The 18,996-nt window shown below is 35.7% G+C and overlaps 3 protein-coding genes across 3 annotated transcripts; 2 read left to right on the forward strand and 1 right to left on the reverse strand.

Moving 5' to 3' along the window:
* Window positions 1-615: 615 nt before the first annotated feature.
* Window positions 616-7,811, reverse strand: LOC113699277 (protein farnesyltransferase subunit beta). The gene is made up of 14 exons (XM_027219525.2): window positions 7,419-7,811; window positions 7,146-7,232; window positions 6,813-6,918; window positions 5,727-5,762; window positions 5,031-5,113; window positions 4,884-4,937; window positions 4,144-4,195; window positions 3,728-3,792; window positions 2,853-2,909; window positions 2,282-2,354; window positions 1,900-1,986; window positions 1,632-1,824; window positions 1,316-1,419; window positions 616-1,171 (listed from the first exon to the last, which is right to left on the reverse strand). The coding sequence occupies exons 1-14, from the start codon at window positions 7,538-7,540 to the stop codon at window positions 938-940; spliced, it is 1,353 nt and encodes a 450-aa protein (XP_027075326.1). The 5' UTR covers window positions 7,541-7,811; the 3' UTR covers window positions 616-937.
* A 3,861-nt stretch (window positions 7,812-11,672) lies between these two features.
* Window positions 11,673-15,279, forward strand: LOC113698758 (formate dehydrogenase, mitochondrial). The gene is made up of 6 exons (XM_027218693.2): window positions 11,673-12,017; window positions 12,684-12,855; window positions 13,356-13,896; window positions 14,120-14,244; window positions 14,575-14,687; window positions 14,951-15,279. Exons 1-6 carry the CDS (start codon window positions 11,928-11,930, stop codon window positions 15,062-15,064), a joined length of 1,155 nt encoding a protein of 384 aa, XP_027074494.1. The 5' UTR covers window positions 11,673-11,927; the 3' UTR covers window positions 15,065-15,279.
* A 1,342-nt stretch (window positions 15,280-16,621) lies between these two features.
* On the forward strand, window positions 16,622-18,725 carry LOC113697866 (uncharacterized protein At4g28440-like). The gene is made up of 3 exons (XM_027217461.2): window positions 16,622-16,760; window positions 17,557-17,789; window positions 18,421-18,725. The coding sequence occupies exons 2-3, from the start codon at window positions 17,570-17,572 to the stop codon at window positions 18,609-18,611; spliced, it is 411 nt and encodes a 136-aa protein (XP_027073262.1). The 5' UTR covers window positions 16,622-16,760; window positions 17,557-17,569; the 3' UTR covers window positions 18,612-18,725.
* Window positions 18,726-18,996: the final 271 nt, after the last annotated feature.

The following is an 18,996-nucleotide window of genomic DNA, read 5'->3' on the forward strand; positions in this document are numbered from 1 at the left end:
TCAAGAACATGGGGCAAAAAAATTATCGAACCCCAGCAAAGAACATATTTGCACCTCTCTTTTTAACTTTGAAGGAAAAGAAAATTCAACTTTAAACACGAGTTCAAGCACGTATTTATTCCCATGATTCTCACAGGAGAGGAATATGTAAACAATAAACAAATAAAACAAAAGAAAAATAATCCAAGCCTGCACTATTTCTTTACTCTTATTATCATTAATGTTTGGGATGGATCAGCACCAGAGCCAGAATTATTTCTCACTGGGGCCAAAAGTAAATTTTTCCTTCTTTTCTAGACACATCTTACACACTAATAACATTCACACAGCACAGCCACTAATGCATATTTACTCGGTACTGCATCTACTTCTCACAAATCAGTGGAGGCACAAGTGAAGCCTTTCAAGAACCCATAACTAAAATATACATTTTCTTTTGAGTACCAGGCGCAAAATGTACCTCTGCCTGTGGACGGGGTGATACAGGAGTTGGCATGTAATGCAACAGGCCAGTTGTAAGTTAAGAAACCACGAATACCAAATGGCACCAATATGGTCGAAACAAGTACAGCTCTTTAAGCTAGTTCAGTAACTAATGGCATCACATTCCAAATATCAAGTATGAAATCACCCACTTTATATAAAGAAGATTACACAAACTAAGTGATATCCTTAGCTACTAAATCGTCCTGACCGGACACCGACAAAATTGCCTAAATTTACAAAGTTTCAACGGTCAATTTTGGACCCAAACCTACCCGACACCAGAGAGGTAGTTTGAATAACAGAAGAAATTGAGAGGTGGTAGGAAGTCTCGCGTAACATCAGCCCCAACAACTATTATGTTTTTACACTAACTGCTACGCGGGAGAGAGCCTATATGAACACCATCAAATGCTACAGCCCATGTTTTCTCATCAAGCATTGGATAAGTTGCCTAAAATTTTGAAAAAAATTCATGTGCTTCATAGTAACGGTCTAAGACAAGGTTATATAAGGGGTGAAGTTGTTCCAACAAATTAGGGTAAGGACCCAGTATATCTCTAGCCAGTGGTGGAGAACTAGCATCTGCAGATGAGCAATATTGACAAACGGATAATCCACTTAGACAGTAACATGTATGATACTGATCCCTAGGCTTCCCAGGTTTATCTCTGAAACCAGCCCCTTCCTGCATCAACCACGTAATGTGAGGACAGGAACTGCATTTAAACAAAATTGGCTAGGAAACAGGCAAGAATATGCCTTCACAAGAGGACAATTTGTACATTATTAGCAAATAACACCGTGACTGGTTAAAACTTGGATTTGGTACCTGTGAACACAAAAGAAGGTATTGCTGCAAATGCATGCTACTGAAAATAGGTGCAATTGCCCTCTTGCTGCTGATGAAATCAACACCAATGTCTGCAAAACTATCTGGATAAGAAAAATTATCTTGCCAGCAGCAAAGCAAACACAAAGATGCAAGTAGTAAATGTATAGCTCCATCAAAAGAAGCTGAGCAGTGTCCCAATTCATTTTGTTGGGGCAGCGTTCATGAAAGAAAGGTTGCAAGGTGCAAAAAGTAAAGATAAACTAACCAAACCTGTTTACATGGAAGACAGTAGCATTATGAAAATATGGTGTACCTTCTTTTCTATGATGGCAAGTTCCACCAAGAGGGCAAGAAGTTTCCACAGTGCATTCTTCTACATCAGATATATCTGATGTTTCATAATCATGATAACTTTCCGAGTCGCACTCAGAGTCTAAAACGTTTGACAAACCCAACTGTTCACAGATAACTGAATGCAACTTTTGTACAATGACAGCAACTCCTCCCTGCAATGTAATGTATTAAACACTTTAATAAGTTGAAATAAAAATTTCAAATGAGAAAATCAAGCAGGCAATTACCTGCCAAAAGGAATAGCAGCCATCAACCAGTTTATTTGTTCTCCCTTGAAATCCACCTTCAACACCTTGTCTGAAGACAACCCAGTCCTGGCACAGTTGTAAATGCCATCACGTAATAAAAGAATTAATTAATTTGCAACAAATCTAGCAAAAATACTCCCGAAAAGAGGCATATAAAATTGAGCTCCATATTGTTAAGGAGATGCATGTTCCACAACTAATCAACCTGAGCCTACATTCAAGACACCATGAAAATGGTAAACTACACCATGGTAAAACACAAAATACTGAATATCTATGTTGATAATAGTCCAGACTTTAGACTGAAACCTACAGAAAAAAGTCAAGTTCAGAGGCAAAATTCAAACAAAAAGAATCTTACAATCAAGCAAGGCAAATCCAACCGATGGACCTCATTGATCAGAATCATCGCTGCTAAACCACAGAATGTGTACCTAAAATGCAACCCAAGAAAGGGAATCAGGTCCTGGATGGCTGCATCAAGTATGTGAGCACCTAAAATACTGGTGATCTAGTATAAAATCTACGTACAGCGGATGAAGAAAAGAAAAGTTATTTAAACATCAAACACGACACCAAGTAGTTTTCTAAGACAATTATGTCAATATAGTTGACAAACAATTATAAATCATTATACAAGAATTTCATACTTCAATACCTAACCATTAATCTACATAAGTGAAACATTCATGACTTTCCACGGAAACATACATAGTTGAACTTATCCATGTCACAATAATCTAGTGCATCCAACATGTCATATTCCAATTTTCTCAAAAAGAATGAGGATGTGTTATCTCCAAGTCCTCTGGGTTAGGAGCCATCCATCTTTCATGTTCATAAGTGGATCTTACACACCTTAGCACTAGAGTATCTACTTAGTATATGACCGACATTGACATAACTAATATAACAGGAGAATGTAGCTTTACCCTCCATGAGCCTCAGAACCTGGTTCACCAGCTATTCCACCTTCATAAGTTTGGCAACTGCAGATGTAAACATGACTTTGAATCAAGGAAGACTAGTACCAAGCAAGTCGAACAAAACTTGATTTAACAAGGGTACAGATTGGACAAAAGACTTGGCTGATGCTACAAGATGACATCATCCAAAATTTTCAACTTCTTCAATCAGCAACGCATACATTGACTACTGCAAGCCAGTAAACTTTACTATAGAAATGACATAGCCAAGATGCAAAATGCAAAGACAATTCCATGATTGTCTGAAACAGCCTTGTTATGAAGATAAACCATCGGTAATGCATAAATTAATGAATCAAATTGAAGCAACCTTGTTATCACACCATAGCAGAAAAGCTTTCCATGCTTACAAAGTATGCTCAAAGCTGAAAGAGTATTAATCAGACAACAAAAGTAGAGCCATGCACAGACTATAAAGGAACAAACATCTCCACAGAGGAGAACAATGAGGCAGGATGAAAACGGTAAAATCAACTAGATCACTTAAATTTATTAATGGAAAACAAAAAAGAAGATATTAACATGTTCATCAAAGCAGACCCTCCATATATACAAGCTTAATACAATACATTTAAATCTTCAAGATATCACACCTTGGCTTCCGGTTTTGCATGATAATCAAAAGTACTGCATGGGCTATAGTAAGAATGCAGGTTGGAAGGAACTTTATAAGCAATTGTACCATCTATACATCATATGACTCAGGCACTCATCATTAACTCCAAAAGATCCAAAACAGTAGTTGGAGAACCAGCCAACCTGACAATGAATTTGCAGGCACAAATTGCAAATGACAATAAGCAGACATACTTGAAACCAACCTTAAAATGTAATCTCCAACATTTTGTGTCAGCTCATCATCCAGAATGTTCAGAACACTGGCAACCTAAAAGAATCAAAAGATATAGGTGGAATCAATTGAAGCTGGATGCCAAAAATGCAACCCATGAAGAGTGGAAAATAATAAGTCCAAGGCAACGAAGTTAAATTAGATAATGAAGCATGTACAATCCACATGATGAGAATACTTCACAAGAGAGAGAATATCTCCCAAAATTTGCCAGTGGATATTGTCATCAACTGGCAGCCCAAATGAATCAGCAGTCTATTTACCCTCAAGGTTTTACATTTGCACACTTCAACTACCTAGTACAATAAGGAAATAAAGGACATGGCTTCTGTATGCGAGTGTACGGGCATAAGTACACTCTATACCTCAGAGAGTGCTTAAACTTACAGAAATAGCAGTGTAGCAAGCACGAACGTCCACTTCTCCACCATCATGCATCCTGAGGATAAGCTACTTATAAGAAATAATTTTGCAGTGAGCAAAATATTATAATCAAATTAAATACAACTTTAGCAATTGTCCTGATTTTGTTGGAAAAGTTGCTTTTGGAGGAAAACTGACAAATGCCAAAACCTCCGCAATTATATATCAGAGAGGGAGGGAGGGAGGGAGAGGATGGAAAGAGAATGCTAATCAAAAGACAAGAAAGAACTAACAAGCTAAATGTGCAGGGAAAGAAACAAGACAACTTGTGAAAAAAAGGTGTAAAAACCAACAAAATCAAACAGACAACATAAGCACATCTACAAGTGAAGCAAGGAAGCACTAGCTAAATGGTAAATGAGACTGAAATGGGCCATGTGAAAAACCAGAACCTTTTTCACTTGCATTTATTCAGCACGATACAAACTAACATGTAAATATGCTCTGTTCTCCTTGTATGTTTCTCATTTTTGCATGACTATCTCATAAAGTAGAAGCACTGAGGCATGCATACAGAAAGCATGGCAAAAAGAACAATAGGAAAAAGCTAAGATTGGCTAAGCAGCAGTTTAAATTCCTCCCCTTTATCCTAAGATGATTTCCTGAGGGGAAAAATATGTTCCAAACTGTAAATAAACTTTTCAAATTCACCCTCGCAAAATTTCAAGATTCATTATATACTTGAATGATAAATTATGTTAAACCTGAATCCTCCACTTGCATCCTTCATTCGCAGCAAAAATGCACGCAACTTCACCCTGTAACATAAGAAACAATCAAACTGAGATTTTTTTTCCAATAGCAAAGGAACTAGCAAAATTTAATGATGACAAGCATAGATTCTGGAAGACCTATTTATTGATGACAAAGACTTGGGACCACCCAAGGTAATAAGTGAGTTCACTGCAGCATAGGTTGTTGCAAGATGAGGCATCTGAGAATAAGCAAGAAAGCAACTAAATACTTTATGAAGAGAAAAATTCTAGATTAAACAACTATCATTTCTTAATACAAAAATTTTGAATCCGACAACTAATCATTGTTGGCTACTTTGTTGGAATTTTGACAGAATAAACAAACATGACAAATTTCTACAAACTACTCTGATATTCTTAGTAGCAATGAAATAGGAGAGCATGAGGAGATCAACAAAATCTCAAAAAATGTGTGGCTCACCGGGGAAATGATAAATGAGCATATCCATCCAACGCAAACAATGGCAACTAGAGTATACTCTGTTCCAACTAATTCACTAGTATTAGGCAGCTGGTTTCAATTATAGTCTACAGTACTAGTGGAGAAAATATGTAAAAAATTATCAGAATAATGACATGTTTCATCATATACCCCATATAAAGGTTAGCTGGAGAGACACGTAAGCAAACAGAGTGAGAAACGAAAACGACAAATCCTGAAATCTTACTTAGTAGTTCTGCTATTTTAAATGATGATAAGCCACAATATCACCAGAACAAGTCGAGGAAAAAGATAATACTAAGATAGCAATGGCAAGGGTAAAACATTGCCATACAGGAAAAAGAACTTGCCTGACCAGGTCCACCACCATATCCACCGTCCGGATCCTATGGCATAACAGCGCATGTGAAACTCAGTAACAATCTATAAGACAAAATAGTCTTGTAGATCTCAGAAGCTATGATACATAGAGATTCTCCAGATCTAAGTTTTATGCTCTGCAAACTCGTGCATATTACAGAAATTCTGAAGGCATCCAACAAGTTATACAATTTCAAAAATGACAACATAAAGGGTGTTTCACTGAATTTCTCAGATATACTAGTACGACACTGCTCACAGTTGTAATGATGAAATTGCATATCTCAGTTCAGAAAGTGGCGATATCCCTTTCTTGGCTATCTTTTTTTTGTCCCTTTCTGTAATGTACATCTATTCATTCACTTTTTTTCTTTTCATTTCCTTCTCACTTTCCCTGTGTGGCAGAAAATGACATCCTATCTTTTGTTGGTCAGAAACTTGTAAGCTAGGAATGAAACAACAGAATCAGTCTTTAGTACAAGAGTGATAATGTACTGACTGATCTAGATTGTTTTCACTTTGGGAAAAAAATACACAAGGATATCCACAGATAATAATAGGGGTTCACTTGCATAAACCTAAATTCTGACACATCTGAAATGCGTTTCAAGCTTAAGGGAGAAAAATGCATCTAGCCATTAGGTCACCATGGTCAACTGGATGCTGGATATGAGTGAAAGTGCAAATTTCAAACGACACTATTAGTGGAATTGCAAACAGTAAGATTAGGAATTTTAATACAACACCATCCAACGTGTCTAAAATAATCCCAAGAAAGGAGAAAAATGAAATAGATAGCTCTTTTAATAACCAAGGTGCAGCGAGGGGGTGAGGCAATGGAGGTGGATGAAAGCTCCTTTAAGTGAGATTACGAGGATAAAGGCTGTGAAGACCAAGAAAGTCAGTTGAACTCTAGAGAATGCCATCCAACAGCCACGGTCAACTAACATTCTAGAGCAAGTGTTAATCTAAACTATAAGCAAAGATCAATAAGTTAAATGAGCTTCCAATCCAATCGCATTATAAGAAACGAAAAAGATCAAAAATAGAATAACATTGCAGCAAGAAGAAGAAACCTGGCAACGACTAAGAAACTCGATAGTACTATGCTCCAGTTCTCCATCTAACGAATCTCCCAATAGAGCAATTGAGTGAAGGATCCAATAGCAAATCCAAGGTCGACTGCAAATAGATAATTTGAACACCAAATTATACAGCAGCGACTCTTCAAACTCAATAAACGGATAAGTAAATTTCAATAAAGACTAAATGCGATAACTAATAGTTGCAATGCATAAGTTACTCTTTACCTCACTTTTTTACCGCACGTATGCAGTCAACCAATTTTATGAATGAAGATGAAAAACATAGAGTGTATTGTATAACAATGAGAAGAGTAGAATGAATACTTGGCATCGAGAGTTGAGAAAGACGGGGCAAGATTGTTTAGACCGTGCATGAGATATTGAATGTGATTATCCCGCCGGATCTCCAAGCTATTGCATATGGAGGAAGAAAAGTCATTAAGCATACCAAAAGTGTCAGCTCCTCGAAGCAAACACGATATACCGTTGCTAATGCAAAGAAAAAGGTACTATAAAAGCAGTGACAATGACTATATAATCATGAGACCGAAAACTCAATAATGGATTAGATTGGCAGAGAGGGAACGGCGGACTAACAAAACGGATTGGGCATTCGGCGGAATACTGCTGACCCATGAATAAATTTGGCCGACATCGTTCTCAACCATCCATTGCTCTTCTTGAGTCTTCGTCCCCCTCGCTTTCCTTGACGATTCCATCTCACGATCGATTGCTCCTTCTCACTGCTGCTTTAAAACCAAAAAAAAAAAAAAAAAAACTTTCCTTTTTGTTGGTTTCCTTTCCTTTGCCTTTCTCTTTTTTGTTTCGTTTTCAGTTACCTCTCGCTTCTCTTCTCAGCCTCTCACTGCAGAGTGCAGACGGAGGTCAATCGCAAGTCCCGATCCTAATTCCTAAATCGGATTTTCAAAACTCGGGACGTTGAGCGAACCAATCTGTTGTCGAACCGGTCTAACCAGTTCAACCCGATTACCCGCGCACGCACACACATATATATATATATATATATATATATATCTTTTCTACTTTGATAATATATGATTTTAAATTTAAATTATGATTAGCTGTTATACATAGAAACTTGACAATGTACACATAAGATTAATTCATGCTAGTGGACAAGGCATACATCAATGTGTGTACAAGTAATATACAAATTTTTTATTATATTTATTGAAATTATTTTTCAGAAGAATTGATTTTATATTTTCAAAATAGATATGTAGAAAATTCACCAGTCTAAAACGTATAAATAAATAGTTATTTTGGTAGTAATTGATAACTATAATTGATATTTGCTAAATAAATTGAAAAATAAAATAAAAAGAGATACGTGTTGCTTGATAGAAAGCCATATTGATAGTACATAATTATCAAGGATAGTTTTATGAAATACATGAAATGGCAGATTTCTGCTTACATCAAAAGCCCTCTCTCATTTTATATACAGTGTAGGTGTAGATATAGATATGTGTATTTAGATTAAAGAATGGAAGAATTTATAGGTTTTAGAAAACCTTGTGTTAAAAATATATTTATCCAAGAAAAAACAAGTTTGGGAAATTCTTATTCGATCACATTTATGGGTGAAGGAAGGGTTGGTTGGTTGGCGAGGTAGGAGAAATTGTAAATAAAATAGATTGAATTCAAGACATCCATTTATTAAAAAAAACACACACACATAACTAGGGATAAGGGTAGGGTCAACAGGTACCTACCCTGCCATGCTTATTATTAAATTTTTTAAAAACAATAATTTATACTAATTTAATTTTATATTTCACATATTCATTTAAAATTTAATAAAGATTTTTTTCTCAAACAAAGTCTCATACTAAAAAACAAACAAGCGAAGAGAACACAAGGAAAAAGAAAAAATTAAAAGAATTCAAAATCAATAAAAGTTTGAAATAAATTACACATTTTTAAACATATGTTCCACATTAATTAAATTATTTTTTATAAAACATAAAATCATGACTTCTACAAATAAAATTTGTAAACAAACTATAGTCTCTCACATTTGTAATGCAATTTGTTCAATGAAATTGCTTATTTAACTCTAAAAATATTATTTTATAGTATGTGCATAAAAATAAAAAATAATAAAAATATATATATGGGGTGAGTCAAGTACTCGCAGATTCTTAATTGCGTGACTTTAACCCGCCTCACATTTTAGCGGGTGCTTGACCCTCTTTTAATCAGATCAAATAATACAGATTGGGTAGCCATAATTTTTGAATAGGATTAGATCGAATATACCTAATTTTTGGATTTGTAGATAATTTTGCCCACCCCTAAGAAAAAGGGAGAAAAATTAGGGGAAGGTGGAGTGGTTGGGCGGTAGTAGGGTGTGGGAAGAAAGAAATAAAGAGGAAAAAGGGATAAGAAAGAAAAAAGAAAATAAAACATATTTTCTCCAAATCCTCAAACACACAAAAGTTTTTTTTATATATATATAAATTCTACAGTAAGATACAATAAATAAATAACTTTGCTAAATAAATAAATATATATATTTTTTGCTAAGTAAATATTTTCACCATTCACTTTTTAAATAAATAACTTTACATTTCTTACAAAATTAAATCAATAAATGTTGATCCTAACATAAAATTTCAACCACTTTTTTTTTTTATCTTGAATCTATCATGTAACCTACATATTGTCATATATTTAAGATAAAAAAGATTAAATCCTATTTATAGTTAAACAAATGATTCAATTCATATTGATTTTTATCTCTAAAAAAATAGAATATGGCATGAACTATATTCATTTTTCCTAAAAAATGGAATATGATCAAATTTATATTCATTTTTATCTCTGAAAAAATGGGATTTGAGTTTTTTATACATAAAAAATGACAACATGTGAATCACATAGTTATTTCAAACTAATCAGTGATTGAAAACCTGGATTAAGACTAAAATTTTCTAAAAGGATGTAAAATTCATATTTTAAAAGTGAATGGCAAAAAAAATTTATTTAATTAAATGTGAGACATGTTTTAAATAAATTTTTCTTTATATAAACACCAAAAAAACACATCATGTAAATGGACCCCAAAATTTGATCAGCAAAATTGCCAACCTAGTTAAAAATTAAAATTGAATAAATATTCCAAAGAATCCAAACTCATTAAAAGCTACAGAGCAAATTCCCAAATAGTCATTCAACTTTTTAACTAATTTACATTTGGTTTTCCATCTTAAAAATAGGACAGAATGGTTCTTTATCAAAATTTTTTTGGATAAAATTGATTCCTATACGACGGAGCGGTCAAGAAAAAGTAGGACTAAAGTGGTGATGGATTTGAATTTTCTTGACTATTTCGCTGTATAGGGACCAAATTGGTCCACAAAGTTTTGTTGGAGGACCATGGGTTCCATTTTTAAGATAGAGGCCTAAACATGAATTAGTGAAGTAGTTGAAAGATTTGTTTTGGGGATTTGCTCAAAGCTAAACCGGGATTGGCACGCTAGAGATTCAATTTAGCTGGTTGGTCCCTTGCACTGCACAGCTCACTCGATCACCTACTTAGGCTCAAAAAGGTGATTTGAATTTTTAATTACCAGAACGCTACAGCAGGTGCCCATGCATGTCAAGCTTTCCCCCCCCTCCCCCCCCTTTTTTTTATCTTCTTTGTTAGTCAAGTACAATTTTGTTTCATTTTGTTTCATCTTTATGTTTCTAGGTCTATTTGATTTTTTCAACTGTCGAGATAATTGAAAATTTCCAACAAAATTAGATACTCGAAGGTAATCGACGTCAAGATGCAAAGTACAATCTAAGGTGAAACCCACAAACCAACACCATTTAGTCAATTGGTGTTTCTGGGTATGTCAAGTTTTTTCCCTTTTTTTTTTTTCATCTTCTTTGTTCGTCAAGTACAATTTTGTTTCATCTTTATGTTTCTGGGTCTATTTGATTTTTTCAACTGTCGAGATAATTAGAAACTTCCAATAAAATTAGATTAACACTCGAAAGTAATCGAGGTCAAGGTACAAAGTACAATCTAAGGTGGAACCCACAAACCAACACCATCTAGCCAATTGGTGTTTCTGGGCATGTCAAGTTCCCCCCTCCCCCTTTTTTTTCATCTTCTTTGTTAGTCAAGTACAATTTTGTTTCATCTTTATGTTCCTGGATCTATTTGATTTTTTCAACTGTCGAGATAATTGGAAACTCTCAATAAAATTAGATTAACACTCGAAAGTAATCGACGTCAAAGTGCAAAGTACAATCTAAGATGGAACCACAAATCAACACCATCTAGCCAATTGGTGTTTCTGGATCTATTTGATACTCTACTTTTTCTTCGTGCTACCATAATAGTGACTGGATAGCACATTTATTTTAAATAATATTTTATTTTCTTCATAAATATATGTTATTATATTTTTTTCACATATATTATATCATGTCAAAAAAATATTACAATAGTTATTTTAAGTAATAGTTTGGTACTCCCTCCCTTTTTTTATAACTGACGTTTAAGGTTTTGCACACCAATTAAGAAAAGTTTTTCATTGTTTAAATTTATACACTACTTTCCTTTTGTATCCTCATTAATTGTCCCATTCACCCATATTTTCTCTCACTAGAGTATTAAATGGTATTGTTTTACTAGACCAAAAGTAATGCAAACTAACTCCCACCAATTATAAAAAGAGAGATAAAAGGATAAAATTATAAAAAAATAATTAATGCTGCATGGAGATAATAAAACGACAGATAAAAATACTTAAGAGCAAATTTCTTAAACGCCAGTTATAAAAAAAAGGGAGGGAGTACTACATAAAATATGGTGGATAGAGACGAGCTGATGATAATAATAGATGGTGGAGAAAGGGTTGACTTGCCTATAAATGGATGAAGTGAGGAGTCGTCACTCACCCTCACAGCTCGGAAGCCTGTAGCCACTGGCCAGTCACAGAGGTACAGAAACAAGAGATCTTAGTTGGCGATCCGCTTACTAGAAAATATAAAAGTTGCCTCGATCCGGTCGATACATGCAAGCAATTTTGGTTTTAATTAAGGAGGAATTGAGTGGGGTGAAGTGGCAAGAGTGAGAGATCAGAGATGGCGATGAAGCGTGTAGCTGCCTCTGCACTTCGTGCTTTTACTTCTTCGGGGAATTCAACTTCATCACTTCTCACCAGACGCCTCCATGTAGGTCGCCTCTTCTTTTTGTTGTTATTAAGTTTTACCCAAATAAATAAATAAATGAAAAAGAAGAAGAAAGGCACAACCTTCTTTTCTGTCGTCAATTTCTGACTACTGAATTCTTTGATCTGACCTTGTCCTGGAGGGGGAAAGTGTGATGAATGAATTACTATGATCATACAACATCCACTCCTTATCACGATCATCGGCAATGAACTGGGGTATAGACATACATATGTAGTTGCGTGAGGTGTTTGACTCTACCTTTATCTATTTATTTATTTGTTAAAAACCATATCTGGGTCTGACTTGCAACGGCTTGTGCTCGTCTAGTACTTTCTTCTACTATTAAATTGTAGTGCTTGAATTTTTTCTCCTCTAACATCGTTTGGGTTCCAATCCCTAACTACGGACATCAACCCATGAGGGCCATGACCTCCTTTTCCTCTATTCATGGCGCCAACCCTTTTTTTTTTTCAGGTGTTTAATTTTATTGTACCAAAAAAATTTAGTCGAAAAAGAAGAATTCTGAACCAAAATTTGTCCCAGATTGTTACGCTTCGATTAACAGCTAAACTCTTGCAATATTGACTCTCAACCTCACTTGTACATCAAATCATTGATTTTAAATGCAATAAAACTTTCAACAAGTAAGCTCGCACTGAATTACAGGCCTCTCCTGGTAGCAAAAAGATTGTTGGTGTTTTCTATGATGCAAAAGAATATGCTGCAAAGAATCCCAATTTTCTTGGCTGCACAGAAAATGCATTGGGTATCCGCCAATGGCTAGAATCACAGGGCCATCAATACATAGTCACTTCGGACAAAGAAGGACCACATTGTGGTAAGGAATTCAGTATCATATGGTAAATGAACATGTATGTTCAGTTAGAGCACAATGCTTAGTTAACTGGAATATGTATGCTGCTATTGATTAGCTGTTACAAGTCGCACAGTTTTTCGGTTCCTGAGAATGAATTGTGTTGCAATTGCCCCATGTCCAAGTAGTACATCGCTTGGCCGTTTGTTTTTGTGGAGATTGTTTCGTGATTGTAGATTGGGCATTTGGTATATTGGGTTTTGGTACTTTTCTCTCTGTGAGTATTGTATTTTCTAACATGTACCGCTAGTTCAACTTCTCAACAATCATGTTTGAGGACAATTTGTTACTGGATCTCACCCTCATGTTTTAGTATTTAAAATTCAAAGCAGCGCTGGACTATGAATATCAACTTCAAGTTAGCTTGTTTCCCTGACAAGTGCCTATAAGCTTTTAGAGTAGTGACTTCTGACATTGTTTAAATGACACCACTTACTTTGGCATTTCTGATGTATCATTTGCAGAACTTGAGAAACATATTCCGGACCTCCATGTGTTGATAACTACCCCATTTCATCCTGCATATGTCACGGCCGAAAGGATTAAGAAGGCCAAAAATCTGCAACTTTTGCTGACTGCTGGAATTGGCTCAGATCATGTTGATCTGAAAGCTGCAGCAGATGCTGGGTTAACAGTTGCAGAGGTCACTGGGAGTAACGTTGTGTCGGTTGCTGAAGACGAATTGATGAGGGTCCTCATTCTTGTTCGCAATTTCGTGCCTGGACACCATCAAGTCATAAGTGGGGATTGGAATGTTGCAGGTATTGCTTACAGAGCTTATGATCTCGAAGGCAAGACTGTAGGAACTGTTGGTGCTGGGCGTATAGGCAGGCTTTTGCTGCAGAGATTGAAACCTTTCAACTGTAATCTTCTTTATCACGATCGGATCAAGATGGATCCTGAGTTGGAGAATCAAACTGGAGCCAAATTCGAGGAAGATCTCGATAAGATGCTGCCAAAATGTGACATAATTGTTATTAATATGCCTCTTACAGAGAAAACTAGGTAAGCTGTGGTCATGCTTTACATTGTTGTGAGAATTGTGAACCGCTCAATTCTTTTGAATCAATCTCTATATTTTGAAACCATCGCTGTTTGTGTTTGAGCTAATATGGGGCGGACTTGTACCTTACTTTATTGTGAAACACCGAATCTTGTTGCTTGACAATCAGGGACATTACCCTTTTCTTTGGTTACTCATAAAAAAAATGATTTTTTTTGTAATCAGAGGGATGTTTGACAAAGATAGGATCGCTAGGCTAAAGAAGGGAGTTTTGATTGTAAACAATGCTCGAGGAGCAATCATGGACACACAAGCAGTTGTTGATGGTTGTTCTAGCGGACAAATTGGAGGTGATATTATCATTCAGTTTTTCTCATCACTTCAAATGATACAAAGATGTGACTTTCCTTGTAACTTTTATTTTCTGATAGCGAATGTCTGATGCGCCAACTTTGATAGAAATCAATGAACAAATTTCTTACTTTGATAGAGGTCAATGAATAGATTTGTTTTTCTTTCTTCCTTTTTTTTTTTTTTTTTTTTGTTTTTCTTTTCCGGGGGTGAGCATTTGAATTTGTCGGCGTTAAGTTGTTTATTTTTTCTAGGAAGAAAAAAGGGTTAACTTTTTATCAACCTCCCTCTTTAACTGGCTCTTTCTCGCTGCTTTTTCACAAGATTAGGTTACAGTGGGGATGTTTGGAATCCACAACCAGCTCCAAAGGACCATCCTTGGCGTTACATGCCTAACCAAGCTATGACCCCCCATATTTCTGGTACTACCATTGATGCACAGGTACTATTCCTCGAGTGTCGTATCCTCCCGTGTTTTGAATTTTTTCTTCTTTGTTCTTCAACTTTTCGCTTGATTTTTCACAAATAATAGTTGGAACTTCAATTCATCTTTTACATATATTTTTCAAGATTCCAAGGTGTCAAGTGCTTTCAAATTGTTGCATAGGAAAACCCATACTTGCACACACAGCTGCTATGTTTCGTGTTCAATCTTTATTTGCCAGCCTTTTACATAAACTCTAACATGATGAGAAAATGCTGCAGATACGCTATGCAGCTGGAGTCAAGGACATGCTGGATAGGTACTTTAAGGGAGAAGATTTCCCTCCACAACATTACATTGTCAAGGATGGAGAGCTTGCAAGCCAGTATCGTTGAATAAAAAATTAGCTTACGTTGTTTGGTGTGTGCAATAAGTGTCAACTTAGGAAGACGCGTGCAGAATATAGTATGTAGGAGCAGGTGTACATGGGACGGGGAGTCAACGCTTGAAGAGGAAAATTGGCTTTGTATTTCCTCTGAATGAAAGATTTCAAACATTACACAACATTTACGTATATGTATAAGATATCGGTTTGTGAATTTACCTTCAATTATGTCGGATACAGGATTCGAACTTTGATCCTGACAACACAAAAGTGCTGTAAGAGCCTCTTTTAGACTACGAGTAGGTTAACTCCATTGGTTGGGCAAGGTGAAGGTAATTGGTTTCATAAAACATCGTCGGGGGCAGGCCTGTTTTTTTTGGTTTTATACGATCTCGGGTAAAGGAAGGCTTTTTTTTTGGTCGACTTCCTGTGTCTGAGCCGCTTCAAAATGTTTCATGGAAAGAGAAGATGCCATTTCCCATTTTGTGTTAATAATTTCTTAAAATAGATTAAACCCTTTAAATTGGTAAGCATACCCGTAAGCGCTAGTGCTAAAAAATGGAGTTTCGTGTCTTGGGTTTGCTCCCAAGAGCTATTACAAAAGGAGGATTGAAGATTAGTATTCCACGCATAAGTTTTAGGATTTGAGCTGGAATACGAAGCAAACGGTTGCCAAACCCTTCAAATGGACAACTAAAGTAAGGTAGAATGAAACCTGTGATGACAAAATTCGATCGATTGAGTTAATTTATGTTCTGTGCGATTCTTGCGGGATTTGCAGCTGTAAATTGAGACAGAATGTAGCATATTCTAATAAACCTTAAGAAAAAAAAAACCATTTAATAAAGGGTTATTATTTTTGCTTAAAGGGACTAAAAAATTGCAGTAGTAGTGTTATTTGACCATATTTCCTTTTCCGTGATTGTAGTTTCAATTTTTTTGGTTAGTACGGACTGGAAAAAAAAAAATCGTAGTTGAGTTATAGCTAATTTTACATGAAAAATCATAAAAGGGCTGAGGCCTTGACCTAATGATTAACGTTGAGACTACAGAAATTAAAGATCTCAGGTTTAAATCGTCCTAATGTGAAGTTTTTTAAATTATATTCTTCCCCTACTAAAAAAAGGAACCAAAAAATAACCACGTTTGATAATTCAAGTTTCCTTTTTGTTTTTTTTTTTTTTTTGTTTCCACTTAAGGCGTATTTCGTCAAATTTGTGTATTTCCAATTGGAACCTTAGCTTTGACCTTGTTTTTGGTAGATGAAAAGTTTTAAATCCAAAATTTTCTACTCATAATTCTTTACGCAGTACCACCCGATCCGACACCCTCAGCTTTGATTTTGATACATACCAAGTGAGGAACTTCCCTTCTATTTTTTTCTTTTAAATAAAAATTCTTGGTTTGATGATCTGCTAGGATGGGATCCAAACTCCAAATATGATACAGATATCGGGTAGGCCAGAGGCCATCCAGCGGGTCAAAACGTGGACGGTCACGATTGCCTGAGAGGATGCGGTAGATCAACGGTCGGAGATCCAACGACCTTTCCTTCAGAGAGCGACTTACAAGGTCGCTCCAGACGTTTGTGCAATTAAACAGTAGAAAGTAGAAACAAAAATCAGAAGCCAGATCGCCTCCTCCCTCTAATCTCCGGCATCCGTCTCTCTCTGTCTATATCTCCCTCTCTTTCCAGCTTTCTCAAGGTGATTTTTGATGGACTAATTATTCTTTATTTCTTGTGTCAAACTGCTAAAACATCTCGAAGTCCCGATCTGAAGATTAGGGTCTTCGTTCATATTTTTTGCTTGTATGTAATCATTTGCTTATTTTGCAAAATTTTCCGGTTTTGGGAACTGATGTATCATTTATTTTTTCATGCATCAAAGTTGATGGAATTTCATGTATTGACTGATGGAACTTAGAAGAAACGTTTTGCAGTTAGCGACTATTTAAATACTGTTTAGGTGGTCATGCTCACTGTTCAAAAACATGTTGAATTTGCTTCAAGCACAGTGTTTGAGAACTAAGACTCTTTGATTGCATTTGGGATTTGAATGTTTCTTTCATTTGGTTAAAAATATTTTGCAGCTACCTACCATGTGGGATATAGTTATATTAGTGATCTTAATATAGGAGTGTCTGGGAAGAATTATGGTACTGTATTGACATGTGTTTTGGAACGTACTCGAATGAGGTGCAGGACATCGCATGTAGTGGAGTTTCTACTTTCTAACTCAGTTCCATTGTTATTTTGCTCTATCTAATAACTGTCTGTAAATTTCTTGTTTTTGTCACATGAACGATTATCAATTTCATTAGTTCTCTCTGTGTTTTTGTTTTAATTCTGTGCACCTCCTTTCAATTGTTTATGGTTTTGGTTTGTGCTCTTTAATTGGACCAAAAAAACTCTTTGTTATTAGGCTACCTTTAAGAGCTTATCTTGTTGTTCATCTTGCAATGAAAAACTGACGAGTGTATTCCTTTTTGCATGTCCTTTAGATTTTATTCCACAATGGCGGAGAACAAAACTATGAGGAAACCAGTTTTTACCAAGGTAGATCAGCTACGGCCTGGTACAAACGGTCATAATCTCGTTGCCAAAGTGGTTAGTTCTAAGATGGTATTACAAAAGGGCCGTCCAGATGGACCCCAAGTGCGCCAAATGCGAATTGCTGAATGTTTGGTTGGAGATGAAACTGGGACAATTGTCTTTACTGCCAGGAATGAGCAAGGTGCTATTTTGTTTATTGGCAATTTTCTTCTTGTTGATTATTGTGATCGTTATAGATTTGCAAAAATTTTTAAATCTTGTGAGTAATTGGGTAGTTTGTGTGTTTCTGGAGAGTGTAGGACAAATGAAGCAACACCTGCTGTTCCTTTACTATACGCAAGTAGTCATTATGTTAGATTTGTTAATGTATTTATCTTTTGATAAGAACTGATGACTGTTATTTAAATTTATGCTAATGCCACTATTAATATGTTAAGGATGTTTAGAAAGCCCTTTAGAGCAATGGCGCAACTGCTGCCTGGCCCCCGCCTTTTTTTTTGTTGGGGGGGGGTGTTGGATTTTGGGTTTGTTTACGAATTGAGAGAGTTAAGAGCGACTTCTGAGCAGTCCCTACTTCATGTATCATCCTCTGTTACTTCATTGGGATTTTGACAGCTGTTGGCTTATCTTTCTTTCTTCTGTTTTTGTTCTGGGGAAGCTTGTGAGCAAGTTGCAGCTGTTTTTTTTTTTTTTAATGTGTCCTTGTCAGTATGTCATTTAATTGATTCTCAATTATAGTTTCTGTGTAATTGGATATTTAGTCCGAGGTTGATTTTTTTTTTTTTTTTTGGGGTTATATTTCTTATTTGCAGTGGATATGATGAAGGTTGGAGCTACAATAATTTTGCGCAATGCAAAAATTGACATGTTCAAAGGGTCGATGAGGCTTGCTGTGGACAAGTGGGGTCGAGTAGAAGTAGCTGAACCAGCCAGTTTTGTAGTGAAAGAAGATAATAACCTCTCCTTGGTTGAATATGAACTTGTCAATGTGGTAGAGGAATGATGATTCGAATATGATCCCCTTTGCTTGCTGGAATCAAATCAGTGAACCTGGCATGATACAGACATTGTGGTTTTAGGAGGTTGGCAAAGTGATAATACGTTGTTCTTCTCCAAATGCTCTTGTTTTGCGTGATGCGAATGGAATTTCTGGTTAGGAAAGAAGATTCTCGTGAGGTTAATTGCATAGGGGGGAAAATGTGATCATAGCACGAGTGCTATCAGGGCAGCTGGTCGTATGAAATGGTGTCCTTGCACCTTTGGTGATTGATCGCTATAATGAATTGGGATAAAGAAGTTTTTTTTTTTTTTTTTTTTTTTTTTTTTTTTTTTGGTTTTTTCACATAGCATGGGCCTGAATCTTGTGCAATACATGAATTTTAAATTTT

This window comes from Coffea arabica, chromosome 7c (genome assembly GCF_036785885.1).
Source record: "Coffea arabica cultivar ET-39 chromosome 7c, Coffea Arabica ET-39 HiFi, whole genome shotgun sequence".
Taxonomy (NCBI): Eukaryota; Viridiplantae; Streptophyta; class Magnoliopsida; order Gentianales; family Rubiaceae; genus Coffea; species Coffea arabica.

Bases quoted from the DNA above. Each gene is read 5' to 3' on its own strand.
- LOC113699277 (XM_027219525.2), bottom strand. From the start codon at position 7,540: ATGGAATCGTCAAGGAAAGCGAGGGGGACGAAGACTCAAGAAGAGCAA. The intron at 4,938-5,030 runs GTCTTCCAGAAT...CTTATGTTACAG, and splicing joins TCTTTGTCATCAATAAATAG to GGTGAAGTTGCGTGCATTTT. The intron at 2,910-3,727 runs GTTGGTTTCAAG...TTACATCTGCAG, and splicing joins GTTGGAGATTACATTTTAAG to TTGCCAAACTTATGAAGGTG.
- LOC113698758 (XM_027218693.2), top strand. From the start codon at position 11,928: ATGGCGATGAAGCGTGTAGCTGCCTCTGCACTTCGTGCTTTTACTTCT. The intron at 12,856-13,355 runs GTAAGGAATTCA...TATCATTTGCAG, and splicing joins CAAAGAAGGACCACATTGTG to AACTTGAGAAACATATTCCG. The intron at 13,897-14,119 runs GTAAGCTGTGGT...TTTTGTAATCAG, and splicing joins CCTCTTACAGAGAAAACTAG to AGGGATGTTTGACAAAGATA.
- LOC113697866 (XM_027217461.2), top strand. From the start codon at position 17,570: ATGGCGGAGAACAAAACTATGAGGAAACCAGTTTTTACCAAGGTAGAT. The intron at 17,790-18,420 runs GTGCTATTTTGT...TCTTATTTGCAG, and splicing joins TACTGCCAGGAATGAGCAAG to TGGATATGATGAAGGTTGGA.